Source organism: Erythranthe guttata, chromosome 3, assembly GCF_056151865.1.
Source record: "Erythranthe guttata isolate IM_541 chromosome 3, IM_541, whole genome shotgun sequence".
NCBI classification, from domain to species: Eukaryota; Viridiplantae; Streptophyta; class Magnoliopsida; order Lamiales; family Phrymaceae; genus Erythranthe; species Erythranthe guttata.
In genome coordinates, this window is record NC_142535.1 from 13,219,439 (window position 1) to 13,246,700 (window position 27,262).

The 27,262-nt window shown below is 33.6% G+C and overlaps 3 protein-coding genes across 3 annotated transcripts; 1 reads left to right on the forward strand and 2 right to left on the reverse strand.

Moving 5' to 3' along the window:
* Positions 1 to 10,664: 10,664 nt before the first annotated feature.
* Positions 10,665 to 11,646, forward strand: LOC148771843 (uncharacterized). The gene is made up of 3 exons (XM_088815254.1): positions 10,665 to 11,171; positions 11,256 to 11,554; positions 11,643 to 11,646. The coding sequence occupies exons 1-3, from the start codon at positions 10,692 to 10,694 to the stop codon at positions 11,644 to 11,646; spliced, it is 783 nt and encodes a 260-aa protein (XP_088671380.1). The 5' UTR covers positions 10,665 to 10,691.
* A 4-nt stretch (positions 11,647 to 11,650) lies between these two features.
* Positions 11,651 to 14,390, reverse strand: LOC148771844 (PKS-NRPS hybrid synthetase cheA-like). The gene is made up of 5 exons (XM_088815255.1): positions 14,202 to 14,390; positions 13,150 to 13,874; positions 12,510 to 13,016; positions 11,700 to 12,417; positions 11,651 to 11,665 (listed from the first exon to the last, which is right to left on the reverse strand). Exons 1-5 carry the CDS (start codon positions 14,226 to 14,228, stop codon positions 11,651 to 11,653), a joined length of 1,992 nt encoding a protein of 663 aa, XP_088671381.1. The 5' UTR covers positions 14,229 to 14,390.
* A 3,069-nt stretch (positions 14,391 to 17,459) lies between these two features.
* LOC105971448 (transcription termination factor MTERF5, chloroplastic) lies at positions 17,460 to 19,750 on the reverse strand. Its single transcript, XM_012996301.2, has 4 exons — positions 19,591 to 19,750; positions 18,861 to 18,910; positions 17,985 to 18,185; positions 17,460 to 17,873 (listed from the first exon to the last, which is right to left on the reverse strand). The coding sequence occupies exons 1-4, from the start codon at positions 19,662 to 19,664 to the stop codon at positions 17,701 to 17,703; spliced, it is 498 nt and encodes a 165-aa protein (XP_012851755.2). The 5' UTR covers positions 19,665 to 19,750; the 3' UTR covers positions 17,460 to 17,700.
* Between the last annotated feature and the right edge of the window lie 7,512 nt (positions 19,751 to 27,262).

A 27,262-nucleotide genomic window follows, 5' to 3' on the forward strand; every position in this document is an offset into this window, starting at 1 on the left:
CAAAGGGAATCATAAATCTAAGCGCACACTTACAAACAGTTCCAAATATCAGCCAGTTAAAGGATTTAGGGTTTAGGTCAAGTTTATAATTTTTATTTGTGTCTACCGCCTTCACTAAGTTCTCCTCATAAATGGGTTTCAAATCAATATTAGTTGGTGAAAGTACTACCAGTGAGTTAAAGTGTGCTAGTACGGTGACGTATGATCCACGGATGACGGGCTCTCAGAGCAGAACATAGGAAGAAGACAGCAGAGGAAGACCGGAAGTATGTAATTTCAAATGCGAGATAAGAGAGAGAGAAGAAGAGAGTATCTACATGAGAGATGAAGGGACACGAATAAAGAAATTTGATCCATCATATGACATCAGTTTATAAATCCTTCCATAATAAAACTAAAGTGGCTCTCATAAAATACACGGTTGGGCCTTTCTGGTGGTGGGCAGTTATGGATGAAATAGGATTCAAGGTCCATCACATCCTTCAGGCTAAAATACAATATTTCTCCTCCTGAGACCAAAGTGAATAGTTAGTGATTTTTTCTTAGATATTTGCGAAGTCAACGTTGTTATTTTAACATGTATGGAAGCACAAAGTACTACATGTATTTCAATGCAATCACAAAGAAAGCAAAACGTAAAACATAAAGTTTTTCTACATTCACATTGGGTGCAGAAGGCAATCACCAGAAATCGAGGGAAGATGCAATTCACAAAGAATGAATAATGTCAGTCAAAAAGATTGTAAAGCATAACAGTTAAATTTCAAAAATTATGTTTAAATTTTTCAAACAATATGAGCAGAAGTTTCCAGAAAACCTTTAAGCACAATTAAGCATAATTTTTCAGAAAACATCTTTGTGCCCACAGGGTTAAACTAAGATGGTATTTTTCAAGGTCAATGACCCATTTTCAACAACATCTCTAATAAAGTGAAACTTTACATCAATATGTTTTGTTATGTCATGAAAAACAGGGGTTTCGCACAATTGTATACCAGATTGACTATCAGAAAACACAATCACTTTATTTTTTACGAAACCAATTTCAGAAAGTAGACATTTAAGCCAAATTGTTGCTTTTATAGCTACAGTAGCATCTATATACTTAAACTCATTAGTAGAAAGAGCCACAACATTTTGAAGGTGTGATTTACAGCTAACACAAGCACCATTTAAAACACATAACAAGTGGAGTACTTTATATTGTTCATATCACTGGTAAAGTTTAAATTCACATAACCACAAAGTTCAATAGCATCTTTACACTTAGAAAACAACAAACTAGTTTTCCCAGTCCCTTTCAAGTATCTCAACAACCATTTTAGAGCCTTCCAATGAGGCAAGTCATAATTAGACATGTGTTTACTTAAGAAACGCACATAATATGCAATGTCACTAGGCCAAAATGCAACACAAGCGACAAATTGATTTGCGATGTTTTTAGTTTCGTCGCATATTTGTGACTTTTGCTTACCAGAGACGTCTTAATAGGCTAAAAGGTCTACTAAAGTAAAGACCTTTGTGACAATTCACCAAATTCGAAGATTGCATGATTATGTATAATTCAAATTCAATAATATTAATGATTACAGAGACCATGTTTTACAACAGTGGGTCATAAAGTAAACAACAGAAGAAATTGAGTTGCAGTACAGCTCAGTCTTCCAATCCAATATTTACACTAACACCATCAGAGTACCACCGGAAAATGGATCTCCAAACCAAACTCTCTATCTCACGCTCAGATTCACCCAAGAACCTACATAAGGAAGCACAAATCTAAGCATGTACACAAGCTCACACACTCACCAAAGTGTTCTAAATCTCACATGGTAAAAGGATTTAGGTTTTAGGTCAGACTTAGGGTTTTTCTCTGTCTTAACTGCCTCCTCTCCGTTCTCCTCTTATAAATATGACTCAAGTCAAAAGTAGCAGTAAGGTATTATCAGAGAGTCAAACTCTATCCAAAACGGCGGCATTTGATCCACGATTGACAAAGTCGGAGAGCATAATAGAAGAAGAAGACAGAAGAGGCAGACAAATAGTAGGTACGGATTCAAATAAGAGGGAAGATAGAGTATTTAACTGAGAGATGAAGGGATAGAATTAAAGAACCTTGATCCATCGCGTGATATCAGTTTCCAAAGCGATAATAATGGCAAAAGAAAAGGGGTGGTCTAACATAATTATCGAGGGGGACTGCCTCCAAGTTATCACAAATTTACGAGATGGAGACGGTGAATCGTCTTCTTTTGGAGCATAACTGGAAGACTGTCTTCGACTTGCTCATGATTTTGATAAGTTTTCATTTAATTTTATCAAGCGTTTGAGAAATAAGTTAGCTCATGTTACTGCTCAAATCTCCTGTAATGACTATTTGGAGGAGTATGTTCTTCCTTCTAATTTCGTATCGTTAGCCTAATAAATTGCATTTTGCCGTAAAAATACCGAAGAATTAAAAACACTCTTCAAATGCCATGATTATATTTATAATAAATATCGGTAAAATAGGGAGAATGGCTAAACAAATTCCTATGATATTACAAATCAACAATTAAAAAAAATGGAAAACTCTTCGAATCCGACCTTTGGCCTATAAATAAAATTCTCATTTATCACATCTTTCAAAATGATCCAACTATCTGGAAATCATCTTAGGAAAAATAAAATTATATCAGAAATTAAACAATATATCCTGACTTGACTTTTAAAGGATCAATCACTGCTTCGTAAATGAATTATAATTAATTATAGACCAAATGTAATTTTGATTAATCCAATATATTGATTACTACAATACAAGTATGATTCCATAAATATTTAAATAGTAATTTTGATTAATCCAATTAATTAGATACTGTTGGCACGAGATTTCTATTTGTGAAGATTGAAGAAATCCGCCATACGTGGAAATTAAAGATTGGCAAAGATTTGTTTTCCATGTTTATTTTGGAATTAATTAGAGTCCTATTTTTGTAATATTGTTATTAGGACTTAGATTTATTTCCATGTATTATATTCTAGTTAGGTATCTTTTGTACTTATCTAGAATAGAAGTAGAAATCGACTAGGATTCTATTACCTAGTTAATTGATTTCTTAGGGCTCAAGTTAGGTTTAGGGTGGTGGATTTCGTGCCTATATAAGGCCCTCAACCTCATATGAGTCCCATGGAGCTTTCAAAAGAAAAATCCCAGCATAAAGGCTTTGAAGGGTGCAGCCCGTGCTGCAGCCCTGTCGGCACGTCAGGTGCGGCAACAGAACAGGTTTCTTCTACCAGGCCATAAAGAAGATCGGCGTTTCGGGAGAAGTGTTTAAAAGATCTCGGGAGAGGTCGATCCGCCGTTTGAAGGAAGTTCAACATTGGAGGAAGTCCAAGAGTGCGGAGGAGGAATTGCTTTGATTATCAACAAGTTCGAGTCGTGTGCAAGAACGGCGTATCACATAAAGAGGGAGTCTTTAGTGTTTTATTAAGTCCTATTAATGTACACATAAATATGAACTAGTTTTGCAAGTCCTCGTGGATGTAGGGTACGTTTGTATCCGAACCACATTAAATTGTTGTGTTCTTTATTCTGCTTTTCGTAGATTTATTACTGTGACAACACAACAATTCTGTTACGTCACCTAATGTCGTAACATGTAGTCTGTCTCAACAGATGAGTGGACTTTGATAGGCATTCAAATTCAACAATTGGCATCAGAGCGGGTCACTAGATATACTTAGTGTCCGATTTTGGGTTTGATTTGTTTACTTTGCTTATTGGATGACGTGTGTTCACAAGGAAGGTTGAGACGGAAGTCTGTCACGGCATTCACCCAATTCCGCTGCGTTGTAACGTGCCCCGTGATGGGACACTCTGATAGAAGACCAAGACGGATGAAGAAAAGTGGCATCTCTGTTGCAGGGGGAGTAAATCTCATCTGCAGGGGGAGTTCTTGTTAAACATGGATTCTAACCAATCTATGCCAAAGGGGGAGATTGTTGGCACGAGATTTCTATTTGTGAAGATTGAAGAAATCCGCCATACGTGGAAATTAAAGATTGGCAAAGATTTGTTTTCCATGTTTATTTTGGAATTAATTAGAGTCCTATTTTTGTAATATTGTTATTAGGACTTAGATTTATTTCCATGTATTATATTCTAGTTAGGTATCTTTTGTACTTATCTAGAATAGAAGTAGAAATCGACTAGGATTCTATTACCTAGTTAATCGATTTCTTAGGGCTCAAGTTAGGTTTAGGGTGGTGGATTTCGTGCCTATATAAGGCCCTCAACCTCATATGAGTCCCATGGAGCTTTAAAAAGAAAAATCCCAGCATAAAGGCTTTGAAGGGTGCAGCCCGTGCTGCAGCCCTGTCGGCACATCAGGTGCGTCAACAGAACAGGTTTCTTCTACCAGGCCATAAAGAAGATCGGCGTTTCGGGAGAAGTGTTTAAAAGATCTCGGGAGAGGTCGATCCGCCGTTTGAAGGAAGTTCAACATTGGAGGAAGTCCAAGAGTGCGGAGGAGGAATTGCTTTGATTATCAACAAGTTCGAGTCGTGTGCAAGAACGGCGTATCACATAAAGAGGGAGTCTTTAGTGTTTTATTAAGTCCTATTAATGTACACATAAATCTGAACTAGTTTTGCAAGTCCTCGTGGATGTAGGGTACGTTTGTATCCGAACCACATTAAATTGTTGTGTTCTTTATTCTGCTTTTCGTAGATTTATTACTGTGACAACACAACAATTCTGTTACGTCACCTAATGTCGTAACATGTAGTCTGTCTCAACAGATGAGTGGACTTTGATAGGCATTCAAATTCAACAGATACATTATATTGTACGTCGATATTCAATACTCGTGAATCTTTCCAACTTCTTTCTCAAAGTTCACATAATTGGTAATTAAAATAAATCTGACCATTTTACCTCTCAATAAATAACACATTTCAGTGGCACGCTATAACTACCAATTATTATCATCTAAAAAATAATTAGGCATAAAACTAAAAGAAAACAAATTAGCTTAATCAATTAATCTTAGATAATAAGCATGGTGGCGAATGTCGTGTTTATCGCCGTGGTAGCTGTAGTTGTGGTAGCTGTGGCAAGTGCCATATTGCGGGATAACTCCAATGACTCCGAACCCGAATTTGATCAGTCCGAATACAGATACGAATTCGAACCCGAACCCGAACCCGAACCCGAACCCTCACCAAACTGTAAGCGGAATGGTTATTAATAACTATGTGTTTTTTTTTTTTTTTTTTTTTTTTTTTTTTGATAATTAATAACTATGTGTTTCATTCTAGTACTAATGAATGCTTTAGTATTGTTTATGAATATTATAACATTTTCCATATGTTATTTTTCTTTCTTTTTATTTTCTTTTTTTTTTTGAGAAATTATACTGCATCGTTAAATAAAGTGGCATTAATTCCCATTTTATCCAATAATAATACAATTGAGCTTCTCATAGAATTACATAATTTTATGTTGCTTAAGATTAATGATGTTTGCAGGTACATACAGCTTACGGAGAAGGCATTTTTTGACTTTTCACCCGGCTTGAGCCTGAAGATCCGATATTCGTCATCTAGTTGAAGCCGAGGAGAAATTTAAGCTTATTTTTCGTTGATTTGCTGCTAATGTGTTTTCATTGATGTTTTAAATGAATCCAAAATTTATTATTTTATTTATGTCATTTTTGTTTATGTCATTTTTAAGTTGTGACGACACATCGACAACTTTTAATAGTACCAACGATTGCGGTTGATAAATGTCACGCTTCTTGTGATAGGAGGTTGTGTTCGATCTCAGATGCGTGCGTGTATTGCAAGGTCGATATATACTGCCATATTTTTTGGTTGAAAAAAGACAAGAACAAATTGTCGAAAATGAGATTCTTGGATTAATCAAAAGCTTATTTTCAAATATAAAAATAACGATCGGGGTGGAAAAAGAGTGTTTCAGAAAACCATGATCGTAAAATAATCGAATTTAGCGTTTTTCGTCTTGATTAAATCCAATCCGATCTGTTAAAAATATCTCTACTTACGATCACCTTCATTAACAAGAATAACTTTTTTCGAAAATATTTCCAGCACCTTATCCAAATGAACAAGAACATTTTTTTTCGCGAAAAGATTTCCGAATTCATGGTACGTAACAAATACTCAAAATTTAATAACAATATACATACCTCAAATCCAAAGCTCCAAGTTCACCACAAATAAATTTAATTACAAAACTTAGATACATTCGACAAAGAAAAAAAAAATCCTCCCAAGTCCCAAGTACCACCTAAGATAAAAATACCTAACTTAACAAAGCTCGTCGAAGAATTATTTTTCGACTAACAATTGTGAATTACTACACAAACCTAGCAATAATTACACACGAGAAGATATATTCACTGAAAATTTTCTACATCTTTTTCTTCAAAGGATGCGTTTTTTTCGTCTATTTTTTCCTTGACAGAGAAATTCTCCACAACGTCCACCAAACGGGATCCATATTCCTCTTCTAATGTCTCGAGGTAGGGTATAAGAACATCTCTAATCTCGAGAGTTGTGAGCTCACGGCCTATAATTAAATATAAAACGAATATTTGTATGTAATATAATATTTACCCAATTAAAAGAAGTTTTCTAAAATGATTGTAATGGATGTTAAAGAAAACGAGAGATCGAACCTACTATGTACCGAGACTTGTGTACGGAGTGACGCAGTGAAATGAGATGGTCGATAAAAGCATTTGACTTGTAATAATAATAATAAATAAATAAATCGGTGAAAACGATAAATGCAGACCAGAAATGTTGAATGCAGTTTGGCCGAAAATTGCATATAAGGGTAATATAGTACTTTCGCTTCTCCAGGAATATGTCAAATGATAATTTAGGTTTGAGTTTATCCCTAATTTATTTGGTAACTACGGGGTTATCTAGAATAACCCTTTTTTTTATTAGCAGCTTAGAATGTTGCTAAAAATATGACTAATGTATTGTTAAGGTAAGTGAAAAGTTGGTTCGGGGCAGAGCCCAAGATTTTTTGAAAACCGTATAAAAATATCATTAAACAAGTAAATATATTTAATCTTTGTTTAAACATAATAAAATAAAGGGTAAATTACAAAAACCCCCCTGAGGTATGGTCAAATTACAAAACTCCCCCTCTTGTTTGGATAATTACATATACCTCCCTCAACTATGATTTTTTCTTACACCTCCACCCTTATTGTGCCAAATTCAATATAATCATCTAGATTCCGTGTAATGTGCTCTAGTTTGTATTCGTTTTGTGTAAAAATACAGTTTCCGATGCACTACAAACTGATATACACAAGCTAAAAATCACATATTATGATCATCTTACTTCATAATGTAGAGTTTGAATGGTATAAAACGGGTACAAAAGTGATAATATTTCATATAATCTCGAAGATTCCACTAAATTTGAAGAGTTTAGGGGTAGTTGTAATTATCCAAACAAGAGGGGTGTTTTTGTAATTTGACCATACCTCAGGGAGTGTTTGTAATTTACCCTAAAATAAAATATAATATATTTCACCTTGCCAAAACTCTTTGAAGTTATTAAAAAGTGCAAAAATTGCTGGAAAAAAAAAAGTTATAAAAATGTGATAGAAGAACTCAATAAATAACTAGTTATAATTGATCTAAGACGTTTCATTTCCATCAAATGGTAGAATAAGTGTAAAAATTTCCATTAAATACTTAAACTATATAAAATGATATAGTTATGGTTATTCAAATTGTTTAACTATTTATAAATTTTAGATATCATTTAATATTATGACTAGTATATATATATATATATATATATATATATATATATATATATATATATATATATATATATATATATATATATATATATATATATATATATATATATATATATATATATATATATATATATATATATATATATATATTAGAAAACATTATTTGGGGCCCCTAATTTTTTTTTTTTAAATTGGGGACTCGAGGCGACTGCCTCTCTCGCCTATTGTTAGGAACTTGAGCGAATGTTCCTGTTTTCGTAAATCTTCGGTAACATGTAAACAGTCTCCTACCACAATAACAGCTCCATAGTCTTCTTCCAATTTCTTGCGCCCGATGATGTCCTACTGGAGAGTCGCTCCATAATTAGTTGATCAAATTTTTTTTTTAAACTTATAAAATTATGATGATAACAAAATCATACGCGTTTTTTTTACCGGACAGCCATGGAAATCATAATATGGTGGTGATATTTATGCATTGCGCATACTTCCACACACAATAGACGTATTTTCTACCTGTTTGAAAAAACTTTTGAGATTCCATGCTTATATTTATAATATATATCAGTAACTTTTTTGTTAAATTAATAAAATTTTGCCAGTACGACTATATTTTTATTTATAGAGGTTTAACTGTATTTGGAAATCCGGGTAAATAGCATAAAACCCCTCTGTGTTAAGAAAAACATGTGTTAAATTCCCATGTGTTTTTTTTTTTGCGTAAAACCCCATTGTGTTTTATTTTACTTTGCACAAAATAGGGATTTATTCAAGTTATTTGTAACATAGGGATTTAGTGCATATTTTCTACAATACAAGGGAATTTTATGCAAAAAAAAATTTTATTTGTTTAAATTTCATATTATTTTCTGAAATTAAGTTGAACACGTTTATTCAATTACAATGTCAAAAATAAAAAAAATTAATAGGTGTGGTGAATGTTTAAAAAAAAAAATCAATTTTTATATGATATATAATTTATTAATGTATGAATGTTGATTTTTTAAATTATATAACTATTTTATTAGAATTATTATATATATTTATAATTTATTCTTGATTAATTATATGTGAAAATAACATAAATAATTTGAGAATTCGTTCCAACTTCCATCTCAAGTATTATTTTCTAGTTTTCATATTTGAAATTAATAGATATATTCGATTTAATTTAAGAATGAATTTCAAATGAATAAATTAATTTTCATAAAATCTTCTTGTATTGTAGAAAATATGCACTAAATTCCCCTATGTTACAAAAGATTTGCACAAAACCCCCTCTATAGTTAACGGCGATAACTCTTATACAGGTGGATTTGCAGATTTTCCTTGACACTTACACAGGTGGATTTGCAGATTTTCCTTAACAAATAGGGATTTATGTTGTTTACCCTTCGAAATCCTCTTAGGAAAAATAAAATCATATAGAAATCAAACAATCTCCTGACCCAACTTTTAAAGGATCGATCAGTACTGCTTCGTAAATGAATTATAATTAATTATAGACCAAATATAGTGCAGTAATTTTGATTAATCCAATTACTATTAATTAGATACATTGTCATCAATAAATACTCATGCATCTTTCCAACTTCTTTCTCAAAGTTGGCTAATAAAATAAATCGACCATTTTGCCTCTCTATAAATAACCCATTTCAGTGGCCCGCTCTATTATCATCTAAAAAGTAATTAGTCATAAAACTAAAAGAAAACAAATTATCTTAATCAACTAATCTCTTAGACAATAATAAGCATGGTGTCAAATGCGGTGTTTATCGCCGTCGTAGCTTTCGCTGTTGGTGTAGCTATGGCGTGTGTAATATTCGATTACTCCAAACCAAAACCAAAACCCGAACCCAAATCCAAGATTTACCAAGAATTCGTTAAATTAGCAACAGCCAAACGCGTAAAATTTGTCACATTGTTCTCTGTTCTTGTTGTTGTTGTTGCTGTTATGAGTTGTTTATGAAATCGGATGCTAATCATCAGCAATATTACAAGTTCGCCATTGAAAAGGAGATTGGGAAAATTTTGGAGGATTTGTACGTAGAGGCGTTGAAAACCGAAGGGCCGAGCCATGGTGGAGATGGGCGTTTTTTAATCCTAGGTGGAATCAAGAAATCTGGTCCAAGCCCTGGAGATGGAAACTAGTTTTTATTTACTGAAATGATTTGTGCAGGCTAAAATTAAACAGTCAGGCACATTTTTTACCATTCTTCAAAAAACAAAAAGTAAAAAACTCAAAAATTCTCTCTACCCTTTCGATTTTCTTTCGCAAAGCCCGTGCAAATCGTCAACAGATCGGAGGTAATTTTTACGTTTTTACGATCCTCTTGTTATGTAGATTACGAATCCGAAAAAAAAAACGAAAAAAATCGAGCTTAGCAACGCTCGTGTGAATTTACACGAGCGCAGCCACTTCGCTCGTGTAAATTCACACGAGCGTGAATTTAATTTTTTTTTTTTTTTTTTTTTTTTTTTTTTATAAATTTATTTCTTAAAAAATGGGAGTTGGATTTTTACTCGTGTGAATTTACACGAGCGCATCCAATGCGCTCGTGTAAATTCACACGAGTGTTTAATTATTATTATTTTTTTTTTTATAATTTTTTTTTTAAATCCCGATTTTTGCTTGCTCGCGTGGATTTACACGAGCGCATCCACTGCGCTCGTGTAAATCCACGCGAGCATTTTTTATTATTATTTTTTATTTTTTTTAATAAATTAATTAGTTTAATTATAAGTTGTGCTCGTGCAAAAACATGCGAGCACTTTTGAAATGCTCGCATGTTTTTGCACGAGCACAACAATTTTTTTTTTTTTTCTCATTTCATTATTTAAATTCTTTTTTTTTTATTATATGAAATATTAATAAAGTGCTTATTTAAAATGTAGATGGCAGGAGGTCGGGGGAAAAGTCTTATGAGTCAAGTTGCCGGTAAAGGCAAGAGCTTAATGAAAGCCTTGAGCGGGAAGGGGGACAATCCGGAAGATCCGGATCGCATTGGAGACCGAGATGTCCTTGCTTCCGCCCGTAGAAGAAAGCAGTTAGCTCGAGAAGCAGCGTTACAGCGGGAAGAAGAGAGACTGAGACGAGAAGCTGTTGCAGCTGGAGCCGGACCCTGTACATTGCCACATGTCGACGACGATAATGACCACAACAACAATCCCGATAATATGGATACTGACGAGGAGATGGAGGAAGATGATGGGCCAGCAGATGCATTTCAGGATCGTAGAGGTGGTCGTGCCTTACCCTTTCCGCAGCTGCCTGGTCCGGCGTACTTGGAGGGTCCGTGCGAGGGAGGGCCGCAAAATTTAGAGTTTATGCGATGGTTCAAGTCGCATATAGCGATGTACATTTGGGAAGGATATGTAAGTTTTTCTGTCAACACGTGTTTTACATAATTCTTATATTATTCATTTTTTTTAGCTAACAATACATGCAATATTTTTCAGGAGCGCCGTGAAACTACACGGTGCGAGTCGAGGACCAAAGCACTCGAGGACTACCGCGGCCCGCAGGATAACACGATGATTGCGAGGTTGGAGGCAACAGGTCTTTACCACTTACGAGACTGTTTTCTGAAGAGGATGAACAAGAACTTCATGCTAGCTTTCGTGGAGAGGTGGCAGCCGGAGACGAACAGTTTCCACATGCCATGGGGCGAGATGACGATCACGCTCCACGATGTCGCTTTCATCCTGGCGTTGCGGCTGGACGGACCAGCAGTGTCTGAAATTCGCCCGATAGAAGAGTGCTCACAGAGTCTTGCATCTGTATTGGGTGTCGGTCTGATGGACACCAATGAGATGTTTCGAAATAAGGGAGTTGGTTGGGTTAAGGTGAGAGATCAATTGACCCTTCCCTGCGCCACAGACGACAAGAAGATGAAGGGCTACTTGATGTTTCTGCTCTGGCGTCCTTTCGGTCGGGGTTTTGCGACCCTTAGAGCCGGAAGAAGATTTAACTTCGGATTTCCGATTCATCATGTGCTCATATCCGGACAAGTTCCTCTTCATCGAGTTATTCTTAGGTCGTCCCTTGGCCTTCACAAATGACGGCTCTTGTAAATGCGTTGAAGAAGGATTATTTAGGTCCCGTAAATAGTCGGCCGCATTTTTTTGGGACATGTAATCTTTGTTTGATAACTTCTCGAACTCATCGAGAAGAACTTTCTTAATTGCAACTGTGCGATCAAACGGTTCCTCCTCGTCCTCCCATGGATCCGACTTTGGCTCGACAACCAACGTTCTCCAGAATGGATGTAACTGTTGCGGATAAAAAGTATCTCCCTCAGCAATTTTAACTGCAATCATACACGCACACGGGAGTCCGTGGGTTCGGCTTAGGTAACAGTTGCAACTATCCGGATTCTTTTCCAACTTTTCGTACTCTTTATCCAACAGGTCCAGTGCTTTGTGTGATACGTTACATACCAAAGCACCGAAGCACGACAGTGAAGTACTGTACATCCTGACTGTTCTACTGCTTTCATTTTCCACCTTCAATTCATTAATTTGAAGGTCAACTTGCGCATCTAGTGCATTTTGAACTGTATCCATAGCTCCAGTCGATGTTTGGATCCAACGCTTCGATGCACGATGTGCACTCTCTACTCTGTTTCGAGAAAACACTCAAATAATGAATAAATGTAACATGTGTATAAAAGATTGTACGTAACGAGTTTATAGTAAAATCAATTTATATACCTGTTAGTCGTCGTGTTACCGAAATGAACGATGTTGTTGGTCCAACACTTAACAAATGTCTCCTTATAAATCAACCACGTTTCATTGATGTAAGTTATCAGCTTCGGATATTGCCCGTACAAACTAACTATCTCTCTATAGTTGCATTCGTATTCTTCCTCAGTCTCAGATTCGACTAACTTTGCCCACACCGTCCTCCGGAACAGTACACCCAACTTGGTGTTACCCAAGAATTTTGACGCGTTTGCCTCAACGTTTCTGTTTATGTGATATAAACATAACATGTGATGCGAATGTGGAAACACGTTTGGCAATGCTTTCAGTAGGCCCAGCTCACGATCTGTCAGTATCACTTCTGGTTCTATCCCGATTGGTAATATGTCTCGCAAACATCGCAATGTCCATGCATAAGTGTCCCCATCTTCACTTGACATAAAAGCAACGGCAATAGTGAAGTTCCTTCCCACGGGAGTAACACCAATGATCTCCAAAAGAGGCATTTCATATCTACATGAAGGTAATTATAATTTAGTCAACTCTTACATATATATATATATATATATATATATATATATATATATATATATATATATATATATATATATATAATAAATGTAATTCACATTTAAATAATTATTACCTGTTAGTCTTGTACGTGCAATCCATCAGGATGACGTATGGAAATAACTGCAAAAGCTTTATTGAATCAGGGTGCGCAAACATAACGTCTTGCACTGTATCACCAGCTGGATTTGTTCGATGCCATTTGCTGTATCCACTCTCACTTAGTTCGTGCCACAGATGTTGTATAACTGTTTTTCCTTTCATTTCCTCTCGTCTAATTTTCTGTGATTCATTGTACACATCTCTCAAGGACGCAGCCGTATCCGGATTCATCTGTCTCAGATGATGCAAAATTTCCTTCGGCTTCACATGGCTCTTTTTCAGTATCTTTGTCACTTCTCGTTGCTCTTCAGTCAGGCGACTTAGCGAACGTAGTCCTTGTGGATATTTATGAGGATTATGATTGTGATTGCCATTTTTGATGGTAAGGCGCCATAATCCATCACGACCCTCTTTACCCCATAGCGCAAAAGGGCATTTACACTTTATTGTACCGGACTTCCGGCTTGTTTTGACCTCTGCATTTTTTCCTCGACTCTTATAGGCTCTTTTACAAGTCAAATATTGTCGGCCCTCGTGGTAAGACTGTCGCCTAATCTCATGTCCATGACTGATGGCCATATTCATCGTCCACTCGACTAGTGCATCTTTACTATCAAATGCAGTCGAAATTGTGAAAAATTCACTGAAATCATGTAGCTCGAATGTTTCAATATCTTCATCCACATCTATGTATACTTCCTGTTTTTATATTAATGTAGTTAGCAAATTATAAAACTAAAGAATAAAACTCAAAAAAAAAAAAAAAAAAAAATTGTGTTGCTCGTGTGATTTCACACGAACAGAGACGTTCTGCTCGTGTGATTTCACACGAGCAAACCTCCTCTGGTCGTGTGAAATCACACGAGCTAATTAAAAAAAAAAAAAAATGTTCATGTGCTCGTGTGAATTTACGCGAGCACTTGCCAAGTGCTCGCGTAAATTCACACGAGCACATGAATAAAAAATAAGTGCTCGCGTAAATTCACACGAGCATATACGGTTTCGGGAAAAAAACGAAAAACTTACATTCGGGTCTAAGTTGTTTGGATCCATCGCAAAAATTGTTGAATATCTGAAATTTTTCACTTTGAATGTTGAGTTTTATATTTTATAGGATTTGGTAGGAATAGTACAAAAGGTAAATAGTTATGGTAAAAAGGTAAAAAATCATGGTAAAAAAGTGCCTGAATGTTTAATTTGGCCTGCGTATATCAACTCCCTTTTATTTATTTATCTATTTATTTTTTTATTTTGAAAATAATCAAAATTTTCTACTTTTTCTTTTTTATTTAGTTTCTTGTTATTTTTAGTTTTGTATTCTTTGATTGAGCAAGTTATTCTGTACGGTCAAGTACTTAATGATATATTTGTGTTATTAAATGGATTCTATTATGTTTCCGGTAATTATCAATTGGTACCATATAATTGATTTTTTATTATGCAGTTTAATCTTATAATTAGTACATAAATATGTTACTTATGATATATGCATACGAAGCTATCAAAAGGAAGGAACTAAAGTAAAAAACCTTGGTCGACCCTGTCCACTTTCCAACCATATATAGTCCACTTGAGATGCTCATAAGATGGGAATGGGATTGCCTAAAATATTGGAGTCAAAGTTCATGCCTAAAATATCCTTCATGGCCACTATAAAAGTAATTAGAGAAATTAGCAACCAAAAGTTTAAGCTGTCCTCAAGTACACAACTAAACAATCAATTATATTTGAAGCCTTGCATTTGAAATATTTCAAATGGGTGACAGTGGTGTCCTCAAGTGCAACCAAGCAACCAATTATATTTGAAGTTTTCCACTTGAAATATTCGAAAATGGTGACAGCGGGATTCGAACTCAAAACTTTTTATTTGGTCCGACTCTGATACCATATTGAATGACCATCTCAACCAAAAACTTAAGCCGTTAGTTTATTGTATCATTTAATATTAATATCTCTAGGGCTAGCAATCGGGCCATGTGAGCCGAGTTTGGGTCGGCTCAAGCTCACATACCATCGGGCCTCATTAGTATAGGCTCAAGCTCGACTCATGTATTTTTTCGGGTTCTAGTTTATATCGAACCCCTTACTATATAACTGTAATGAGTAAACAAAAAAAAATTATTAACTCTATTGGAGCCAATCTAAAAAAAACCCTAAGCGATATTTGCAAGTTATGGAAAACTTCAAAAAATAAGATTAAAACAAGTAAAAAAAAGATTAGCAACTCTTATTATTGGAAACTTTTTATATTCTCAAATTCGGTGATAAATTACAACAATTGAATTTCGGTGGCTATGTTGGATTTGATTCCTATTTAACTAATTGCCACCACCACCACCACTTAATTCCTTTTATTTTAACTTTTTTCTTTGCAAAATAAAATAATCTTATACGATCGTAACTTGTATATTGAGTTATAGCATTAAAATAATAAATTATATATATTTTATTATTAACCTAACGGGTCGGACCTTATTTGGGTTGAGCCACAGTAAGCTCAAACTCGACTCATAAATAAATCGAATTTAGTAAAATGGCTCAAATTCGGTCAGGCTCACTAAAAAATAAGCTCGGCTAAATTATAATCGGGCCGAACCAATCCATTTTAGGTCTTCTTATAATTTAAATATATGGTAACTTTGCAAATTCAGTAAGAAATAGTTAGTTTTAGGGACAGTTGGTTAAAACTTTCTCAAAATTATTTGTATATAGTTAACAGTTCGTCCAGATATTTTATATTTGTTAAGAGTTCACTGGACGGTTGGACATGATTAGACTAAAAGTAAACGGTAAGACTGACAATAGATATATTAGTTGGAGAATTTGGAATGAAAACATATATTTTGGACTGAAAAGAAGGACTAAGACGGATGAGAATAACCTTTTCCAATGTGTTGTTGGTGGAAATTAGAGAGAGGTTGAGTAGTGGAAGAAATGTCAATTTCGGGAGTATGTGTGGTTTTGAGGACGGATAAGGTGGCGAAGAATAAATGATTTTCAGTCGTCTATTTTTAGTTAAAATTCTCTAACTAAGTTGGCCGATGGACTTTTTACAAAGTGCGGAGATATAACTATCCTAATATGAATAAAAATTAGCCTTGAAGGATGTTTAGCAAATTGCCTCTTAATTTTAAGCTCTTTTAACTCAGTGTAAATATTTTAAATTTTTACTTGATCAAATTTTATTCTGACGAAGTTATAAAATTATAATCTTAACAAAATTATTTACATTTTTTTTATGGAACAATCATGGAACGCATGATATGGTGGTAACATTTATACACTGTGCATACTTCCACACAACTGCGAGTTTAGAAATTTGTTACATAATGAACTTAAATTTTCGGGAGGCCTCGAGGGTAGCGCCCTCAACAAAAAGATTAAGACTTTATTTTTACTAAACTGTAAGCGGAATGGTTATTAATAACTATGTGTTTTTTTTTTTTTTTTTTTTTTTTTTTTTTTTTTTTGTTTTTTGATAATTAATAACTATGTGTTTCATTCTAGTACTAATGAATGCTTTAGTATTGTTTATGAATATTATAACATTTTCCATATGTTATTTTTCTTTCTTTTTTTTTTTTGAGAAATTATATTGCATCCTTAAATAAAGTGGCAATAAATTATAATTCACATTTTATCCAATAATAATACAATTGAGCTTCTCATAGAATTACATAATTTTATGTTGCTTAAGATTAATGACGTTTGCAGGGACATACAGCTTACGGAGAAGGCATTTTTTGACTTTTCACCCGGCTCGAGCCTGAAGATCCGATATTCGTCATCTAGTTGAAGCCGAGGAGAAATTTAAGCTTATTTTTCGCTGATTTGCTGCTAAGGTGTTTTCATTGATGTTTTAAATGTATTCAAAATTTATTATTTTGTTTGTCATTTTTAAGTTGTGACGACACATTGACAACTTTTAATAGTACCAACGATTGCGGTTGATAAACGTCACGCTTCTTGTGATAGGAGGTTGTGTTCGATCTCAAATGCGTGCGTGTATTGCAAGGTCAATTTATACTGCCATATTTTTTGGTTGAAAAAACAAGAACAAATTGTCGAAAATGAGATTCTCACGATCGTAAAATAATCGAATTTAGCGTTGTTCGTCTTGATTAAATCCAATCCGATCTGTTAAAAATATCTCTACTTACGATCACCTTCATTAACAAGAATAACTTTTTTCGAAAATATTTCCAGCACCTTATCCAAATGAACAAGAACATTTTTTTTCGCGAAAAGATTTCCCAATTCATGGTACGTAACAAAGACTCAAAATTTAATAACAATATACATACCTCAAATCCAAAGCTCCAAGTTCACCACAAATAAATTTAATTACAAAACTTAGATACATTCGGCAAAAAAAAGGATATATCATACAAGATATTCTCTCCCAAGTACCGCCTAAAATAAAATTACCTAAATTACCAAAGCTCGTCGAAGAATTATTTTTCGACTAACAGTTGCGACTTACTACACAAAACCTAGCATTAATTACACACAAGAAGATATATATTCACTGAATTTTTTCTACATCTTTTTCTTCAAAGGACACAATTTTTTCGTCTATTTTTTCTTGGACAGAGAAATTCTCCACAACATCCACCAAAAGGGATCCATACTCCTCTTCGAATGTCTCGAGGTACGGTATAAGAACATCTCTAATCTCGAGAGTTGTGAGCTCACGGCCTATAATTTAAATATAAAACAGAATATTCGTATGTAATATAAATATTACCCAATTAAAAGAAGTTTTGGAAAATGATTGTAATGGATGTAAAAGAAAACGAGAGATCGAACCTACTAAGTAACGAGACTTGTGTACGGAGTGAAGCAGTGAAACGAGGTGGTCGATAAAAGCATTTGACTTGTTGATAGTTTTTGTGGCAACTGCGTTTCGTAAACCTTGTTTCTTTAAGAATAATGCCAGCACGGCTTTTGCTTCTTCCTTTTCTGCTGCTAGTAGTGTCGGAGATACGAGACGTAAGCTAACTGATCCGTCTGTCATATATTTAAGTTTCATTAACTAATCAAAAGGAATTACCGCAACATTATCAGTAGAGGATCAATTAGGACTCAAAGTCGAATGGATCGGATTGGATCAGAAACAAGCCATTCGGAAAATTTTCAATTTTTTTCGGAAATCAAATAATACTTCCAATTCCAATTCCGAAATTTTCGGAATTCAAAAATATAATCCAATTCTAGAAATTTTGAAAATTTCGGAAAAATCCAAAAAGATCACAGTTGGAAAAAAAATCATAAAATTTAATTGGAAATGTTCGGAATATAATAGGAATTTCCGGAAATTTTACAATTAAATTGCGTCCATATTTAATGAGTTAAATAAAAATTAATATAGTCACACTTATTAAAATATACAATATTTAATATGTCATTATACATATAGTATAAAATAACTATTTAATAAAATATTTCGGAAATTATTTGTGGGTATCAAAATTGAATCGGAAATCTGAATTTCCAAGAAATTATATATAATTTCAATTCCAATCCTATAACATTCGGAAAAATCAAAAATTGAAATATCAGATATTAGAATGAAGATATTTGATCCAAAGTTGGATAATTTTGGATCAGAATCGGCAGAATTCGGAAACTTCGTTCCAACTTGCACTCCTAGGATCGATAATGCAAAAGGTAACAACATCTTACCATGTGTAGCTCGAGAAAAGAAAACCTTCTGACGAACCATTAGCCCAGCCCTGCATATACCAAATAAATAAAGGGTAAATTACAACCACCCCTCAACTATAAAATTTAGTGGAATCTTCTAGATTATATGGAATATTATCACTTTTGTACCCGTTTTATACAATTCGAAATTCACATTTTGAAGCAAGATGATCATAATATGTGTTTTTTGGCTTGTATATATCAGATTGTAATGCATCAGAAACTGTATTTTTACACAAAATGAGTACAAACTAAAGCACATGCCACGAAATCTAGATGATTATGTTGAATTTGACACATAAGGGTGGATGTGTAAGAAAAAATCATAGTTGAGAGGTAGATGTAATTATCCAAACAAGAGGAGTTTTTTTGTAAATTGAGCATAACTCAGGGGTTGTTGTAATTTACCCATAAATAAATTTATGGATGTTATCAATATATTAAATCACAACATATTACATCCACTGGAGAACAAAAATTCTTATCGGAATCGCATGATCCCATACGAATGCAAGTTATATCGATTTTTGTTTCCACTTTGGGCCCTCCATTTTCTAAGGCTTCATTTGGCTACCTATTCCGGATTATTTTGAATTGGATTGGATTTGAATTGGATTGGATTGGATTTGGTTGGATTAGATTGGATTAACTCTATACTCGACCAAGGTTCTTGAAATTCAGAAAAAGCAAGAGAGAAGAAAGAGTGTACCTTGAGTGGAGGAATGAGGTTCTTGAAAAACAAGGAATCATGGCGGATGGGTTGAACAAAATAGAAGCTTCCATTTATTATTATTATTATTATTATTATTGTGGCGGTGAGAAAAAATGTGAAGTGAAAAGAAAGAGTTGTTGAACCATTGAAATGAAAAGATATGATGATGGGTTGTCTTCTTCATAAATATCCTTTCACCCCACTACAACCCAAAAGTCGCACGATAGAAAAAAACAAAAAAACCAGTCTAGACAAAGTCGTGCTTCAGCTTAATGGTTTTCAATTTATTTTTTGTATAATGTGTTACTTAGGTGGTGTTTGCAAATGATTATTTAAAAGCAGAAGTTAGTGATTGTGATTTAAGTTAGTTTTAAGTGCTTATTTCTAAAAGTTGGGGGTGTTTGCGAATATTTCGGAAAATGAACTAAAATTGAAAAAGCAGGGTCAGGGGTGCTTTTAAAAAAATAGCTTAAAGCAGATTATTTTAAGAGAAGCAAAAACAAAAGTTGATTTTGCAAACACCTAAAAACAGATTATGAGCAAAAAAAACTGCATAATCACTTTCAAAAAGCATTTGCAAACACCACCTTAATACAAAATAATGTGATAAAAGTTTACTTGGTTCGGTGGCAGCGCTCCCGGTTTTCTTTTTTACTAATATTATACACATCAAATATAATTTTAACATGTAAAAATTTCAAAATTAGCGAGATCATTTGTAAATTTTGGACAGATTTAGAATGTTATATAAAGAATATATATATATATATATATATATATATATATATATATATATATATATATATATATATATATATATATATATATATATATAGATGGGATAATTAGCAAGAACCCCGCGGCCCGCATCTAGGTCAATGAGTTAAGAAAACACCCCTCCCAAAAATAATTGGAGAAAACCCCCTAGCTAATATTCCACCCCCAAGTGATATTTTTATAATTCCAAAACTATCCTTAATTGTCTACTATACTCTTTCAAACCTTAATCTTATTTTCTCTTCTCTCTCGTCTCTTCTTCTCCCGTCTATTCTCTGTTTTTTTTTCTCCATATTATACTTTTCTCTCTCAATTCTTTAGATTATTCTCTCTTGATCGGAAGATGAAGAACCAACCAGAACAACGATGCTAATTTTGTTGGAGCCATTGTCGTCGGTGCCGTCTCCGTCGCCGTCAAAGTCGGGGTCGGGGTCGTCGTCGGCAGATCTTAACAAAAGCCATAAATTGTCGATTTGTCACTGAAATCGGATTTTGATGGGTGGTGGTTCTGCTTTGGTTGGTGGTGCGAGTTGTGTTTTTATTTATTTATTTGTAATAAAAAAACCTTCATAATATCAAAGTAAGGTGATGATGGTGTGTTGTGACGGAGGTGTGGTGACGATGGGGAGACATATTTAAGGTTTTTTGGTGGATTGAACGGATGAAGGCGCGTGTAGAGAATTTCGCGCAGGCTGAAACCTTAATTGACTATGTACATGTTCATAGTCGATTAAGCTAATCGACTATGCTCTGGTAGTCGATTAAGGTTCATCGACTCCAATTTTTTTTATTTTTTTTGGATTTTTTGTTTATTGGTTTCAATTGTATAAATCATTTATAATATTTGTATATTTTTTGTTTTTGTAATATATAGCTGATTTTGTATTTTTTTCACAGTTATGATTTGTTATTTTTAGTAGCAGATTCTTAATCGACTATGCTTCACATCATAGTCGATTAATATACCTGATATAAAAAGAAAATTTAAAAACAAAAATAATTTCCTTAATCGACTATGAAACATAGTCGATTAAGGCTAATCGACTATGCTTCATAGTCGATTAAGGAAACTGATACAGAAAAAGACGAAAAAAAAAAATCGCTGAGCGCGTGACCCAGTGATGATGTGGCGGGCGGGGGCAAAGCTAGAAAGCATAATGGCTGAAAATGTGTGTGGACTTTTCTCAAATGGACTAAAATATTTTGGGTCTCCCTCCATTAAAAAAAGTAGTGAGGGGGTTTTCTCAAAGAGCCTATATATATAGATCTACGTAGGGGTGCAAGTTGGAACGGATTTTCCAATTTCCGCCGGTTTTGATCCGAAAAGTTTCGATTTTGGAAAAACTTTTTTCATTACGACTTCCGAAATTTCGATTTCCGAAATTTTCCGATTTTTTGGATTGGAATTGGAATTATACAAATTAAATTTGGAATTTCCAATTTCCGATCCGATTTAATTCCGAAACTAATTCCGAAAAATTCCGATTTTTTTCCGAAAAATACACCTATAAATAGTATATATTATATAATACTTATTTTCCGAAAAATACACCTATAAGTTTTGTTTTAGGATTTTGACATAATGAATTGTTGTTAGAAGTTTTATTAGATATTATGTTGTGTTTATTTTTATTTATTTTTTTGAACTGAAATTTAGCAATTATTAGTTTTACTTTTATCGAAGTGGATGCTCTTATTTTCGAAAAATTATGAACATTTTAGAAATTTTTGGCTAAGTTTTGAAATTTTAAAGCTTATGTGATTTCCGATTTTTTTCCGAAATTCCGGGCCTTTTGGAATTGGAATGAATTTTTAGATTCCGAAAATTTTGAAATTGGAATTGGAATTGATTTTGTACTTCCGAAATTTTTTGGAAATTTTCCGAAAAGGCTAATTCCGATCCGATCCATCCGACTTTCACCCCTAGATCTACGGTTTAAAACCACAATGGTGTATTTCACCGTATGTAGGATGTCAAATCCATAAGGCAAAATAGTAAATTAGACAAAATCCAATAATCCGTTTCCCACTCCTTTAATATTTTCTTTCAATATCCTTCTAATATATATAAATAAGGATCCACTAAACACGTATATATATAGGTGTGTTTGTTATTATATGTAGGTTTACGATTTAAAAGCGCTATTTCACCAGGTATAGATTGTACAAAGCCATGCCTTATCTTTCAATTGTACAAATGAAAATTTAGCAAAAAAAGGCAAATTACAGCTATCCCCTGTTTTATGGTGAAATTACGAAAATCCCTCTCATGTTTGGGTAATTACAGCCACCCCCTCAATTATGTATTATCTTACGAAAAGACCCTCCATAGGTAAATTTAGGGATGTTAATTTGGTAAATCGAAATTTCGGTACGCCGACATTTCATATCGTTTACCGAACTAAATATACGATTTGCTTCGGTAAATAATCGAATTACATAATTTTTATGTAAAAATATTTATAAGGAGGGGGTGACTGTAATTACCCAAACAAGAGAGTTTTTTTTTCGTAATTTGGCCATACCTCGGGGTGGCCGTAATTTGCCCAAAATTATAACATACTTATAGATTGGTAATTTTTCATTGTTTACAAAGTAGCGACTATTGATAATCACTTTTTTGTTTTTAGGGCCGATAATTGAAATTTTAATGTCAAATTCAAGAATTATTTCGTTTAAATTGTCTTTTTTATCTTTTCTAAAATAAGAAAATATATTTCGGTTTCACCGGTACCCGACCGTACTGAACCGAATAGTTTGGTAAAAAAAATATACCAAATCGAATAGTTTAGTTCGGTAAACGGTACAAAATTTTGACGTACCGAAACTCCAGTACGATTAGGCACGGTTTTACTGTATGAACACCCCTACGAGTAACAATCTTGTGCTCCATTATTCATCACATATATCGAACATGTACATTGAATAACAATGTTGTATTTAGGGGTGGAAACTGAAATGAAAATTTTAAAATTTATCGATGTATTTTGAAAATTCCCTATTTTGGATCAATGTTATCCATTTTGAGATTTCAAAAATTACATTTGCCGATTGTTTCTATTTTATTTTTCAAATTTTCAATCTGAATTTTTTTTCCTAAATTGCATTTATAATATTAATATTATTATGTATTTTATATTATATGTGAATTAAAAAATGGAATTTATCAAACATTAATGTATAAAATATTTTATATAAATTTATCAAACATTAATGTAAATACAGTTAACTTATATGAACTCGATGTTGGAGCATCCGATCGAGCGTCGTACGATAAATATGTATAGTGTTTTTGGAAGGTCGAGTGTGACTAATGGGATTAATCCAACTGTAATAAAATATGAAACTTAGTTAAGTCAATATAATGAAATAATTAAGTTGCATATAAATAAATTATTAATACATAAGATATTTACCGTGCACCATAAGGAGGATGAGGATATGCAATGCGATGGGAAAAATTGTCTACTACTTGTGGTATTATTGGAGCTAGTAAAAGAATCATCGACCATGCCCAACACTAATTAATAAACATAAACTATTATAATGCACAAGTATAATAAACTATTAATTTAAGATTTAGAAGTACAAAAAACTTATTACCTATAGCAAAGTAAGAGCACCACGTATACTCACTTGTGGTGGGACACTATCAGAAAGAAAAAAGAAAACAATCCAAATTTAAACAAATACTTCCATTCAGTCGTTCCCTTCTTCTGGATCAATATACATTTGTAAATCTTCATCTGTTGTCATCTTGATAATCATATCCTTCATTCTTTCTCCATTTAAAATATAGGGTAAATTACAAACACCCCCATGAGGTATGGTCAAATTACAAAAACCCCCCTCTTGTTTGGATAATTACATCTACCCCCCTCAACTATGATTTTTTCTTAGACCTCCACCTTTATGGTGCCAAATTCAACATAGTCATCTAGATTTCGTAAAATGTGATCTAGTTTGTACTCTTTTTGTGTAAAATATACAGTTTCCGATACACCACAAACTGATGTATACAAGCTAAAAATCACATATTATGATCATCTTGCTTCATAATGTAGAGTTTGAATGTGATAAAACGGGTACAAAAGTGATAATATTCCATATAATCTCGAAGATTCCACTAAATTTGATGAGTTGAGGGGGGTGGTTGTAATTATTCAAACAAGAGGGGTGTTTTTGTAATTTGACCATACCTCAGGAGATGTTTGTAATTTACCCTAAAATATATAATTTACACCATACCTTCAGTTCAAGCTAATAATATCGACCTCTATGTTGTGATACAACTTGATAAAAGATGAGCAAATGAGAACTCACGTTTAATTCAAAAATCAATTTTATGTGAAATACTATATCTCGCTACTCAATAACCTGGAATAGTGTGACCTCAAAAAAACACGTATACTTTATGTTGGGGTGTTTTGATAAAAATAATATTTTACTAAATATTTTCTTTGACTAAGGTCATTTGGACCAACATTTTGAAACCTACAAAAACTTTATTTGCCTCATATAACCTCTATAAATTTCCCTAATTCATTATTAAATATGGATTTTATGATTATCTTATTTTACACTATAAAAGGGTGGCTTTGTGGCTTAAAAAAATGGATAAGAGAACATAAAGAGTGAAGAAAAATGTCTTTCAAAAGATCATATATTTTATACATATATTGAGCTCTTGTTGTGTGTCGTGTGTAAGTTTTTGCTTCACTTGAACGTGCAGTTTCGGTGAAGTTACAACGAAGAGACATGTTGGGCTGTTGTATCCCATAGGCGACACGATTGGAACCTTTCTGCACCTCATTAGAGAAGGGATCGTGAAATTCGTTAAGGGAGCGACATAGTTCGCGCCTCACCTTGCCTATCTTCATATTATTATGAATGTTATTGAAGCTAATTGTCAACTATTAAAAGACAGAACAAATGAAGTCCGAGTTTCAATCTGTTATTTGGTGATAATTATCAAAGTCCAACCGAAGTTTCAACAGTTTAACATTATTTTGTCGCAATAAATCTTCAAAATATAAAAGAAATAATATTTAATTATCAATTTTAATTTATTTTATTGAATAAAAATAAAAATCGAATATAAAATTAACACACTAAACTACTCATCAATCATTTACCCTAAAATATTAGGCATATAAACACATTCTATAAAATAATTAATAATTAAAAAAAATACTTATAAAATAACTAATAACTTTACAAAATAAATAATACTAAGCATATGCTAAATTAATAAATAAAAATTACCTTGGGAGAAGAAATTGGGAAAGAGAGCGGATCTCCAAGAAGATCGGCGGCGAGTGGAGGAGCAACGACGGCGAGTGGGGCCGAAGAGAGGAGCAGCGGCGATGGAAGATATAATTGGCGAGTGGGGGCGACGCCGAGAACCAAGAGGAGAATGGGGACGGCGACGGGTGGATCGCCGGTGGGTGGAGGTGTGGGCGGTTGAGTTTTGTTTTTTCTATTTTTTACGTAAATTGAGAAGTGCGGCAAGTGGTGGGTTGTGCGGGAGATGGAGTCGCCGCTGATCCTGGCGAATTCAGTCAACGCACAAGTCACGAGGCAAGTTTCAACCCTTTCTAGCCGTATGATTCTTCGAACGGCTGGCCCGATCTGTAATTTAGGCCATACGATTAATTTGTATTCAAATTTCAGAGTTAAAAAAGAAAGAAAAAAAAAGACATAAAGTCCCCTTTATCAGTACAAGATGTAGTCGTCCTTGGGACTGGCAACACGAGATGGAATTGCCATTAGAACTGGCAATCTACTACTATTTGTTTAAGCTTACGAAAACTACCCCATTTTGTTTATCTTTTTCAAAAACTACACATAATAAAAAAATTGCCCCAAAATAATGTAAGGATAAATTATAACAGAACTAGTGAAAATGTTATTTTATAGTCGAACTTTTTCAATAGATAATATATAACTTATCGGTTAATTGTTTTGTGGAAATTGGCTGAAGCTTTTCAAAAATATTTTCTATAGCTTTAAGGACATGTGAATTTTGCATTTTTTCTAATGTTCGGAGAGCTTTATCGCTCTGGATCTGATGCCAGACCCGATGTGTCTCTAACGAAATGACTCAGGAAAATTATCAGTAATGGTGACAGTGATTTGGTTAGCTTAGTTATATTAATACACAACAATTTAGTAAAAATAAACTGAAGAAAAAAAAAACTAAAACAAGAATAGATACATCTCACATCACATACACGACTAACACAAACATTTTAGATAACTTATTCACATAGCTTAATTACATTAATGAGCAATTTGTTTTGCAAAGAACATGTATTTTATGTAATTATTCTATGAAGTTTTGGTTAATTAGACAGCTTAGAAAGCTTATTTGTATAATTTAGTTACATTTTATAGAAATATCTAGTTAAATAAACTGAAGGAAAAAAAAAACTTAAATCTCTGGTACCTACATCACCACCAACATTACTATCACCATCATCAAACAATTCTTCATATTTTTCATTTTTGGTTTTCATAAATATAAGTTACAACGAAGCCTAAGGGGAAGAAGTGTAACCAAAATCGTTTGTGTGCATGTGTGTGGTTGCGTATGTGTGTATGTAATGGTGTGAGTGCCTGTATGGCAGAGTTTCGACGATATCAGCGGTGGGGAATGGGGTTGGTGTAGATTTAACGGAATGCATCAACGGGATTAAACGGAATCCGACAAAGTACAGTTAAATTAGACTAGATGAAGGCAAGTCTGAATAACAAAAAAAATTTGCAAATTGCGAAAATCCGACTGTCCTTATCTAAAAGTGCATTTGTGCACACACGTGTTTAACAATTTGCCCATAATTTTTATCAACCGGTGGTTAGTTAGAAATAAGAATTAATTAATTTAACTTCT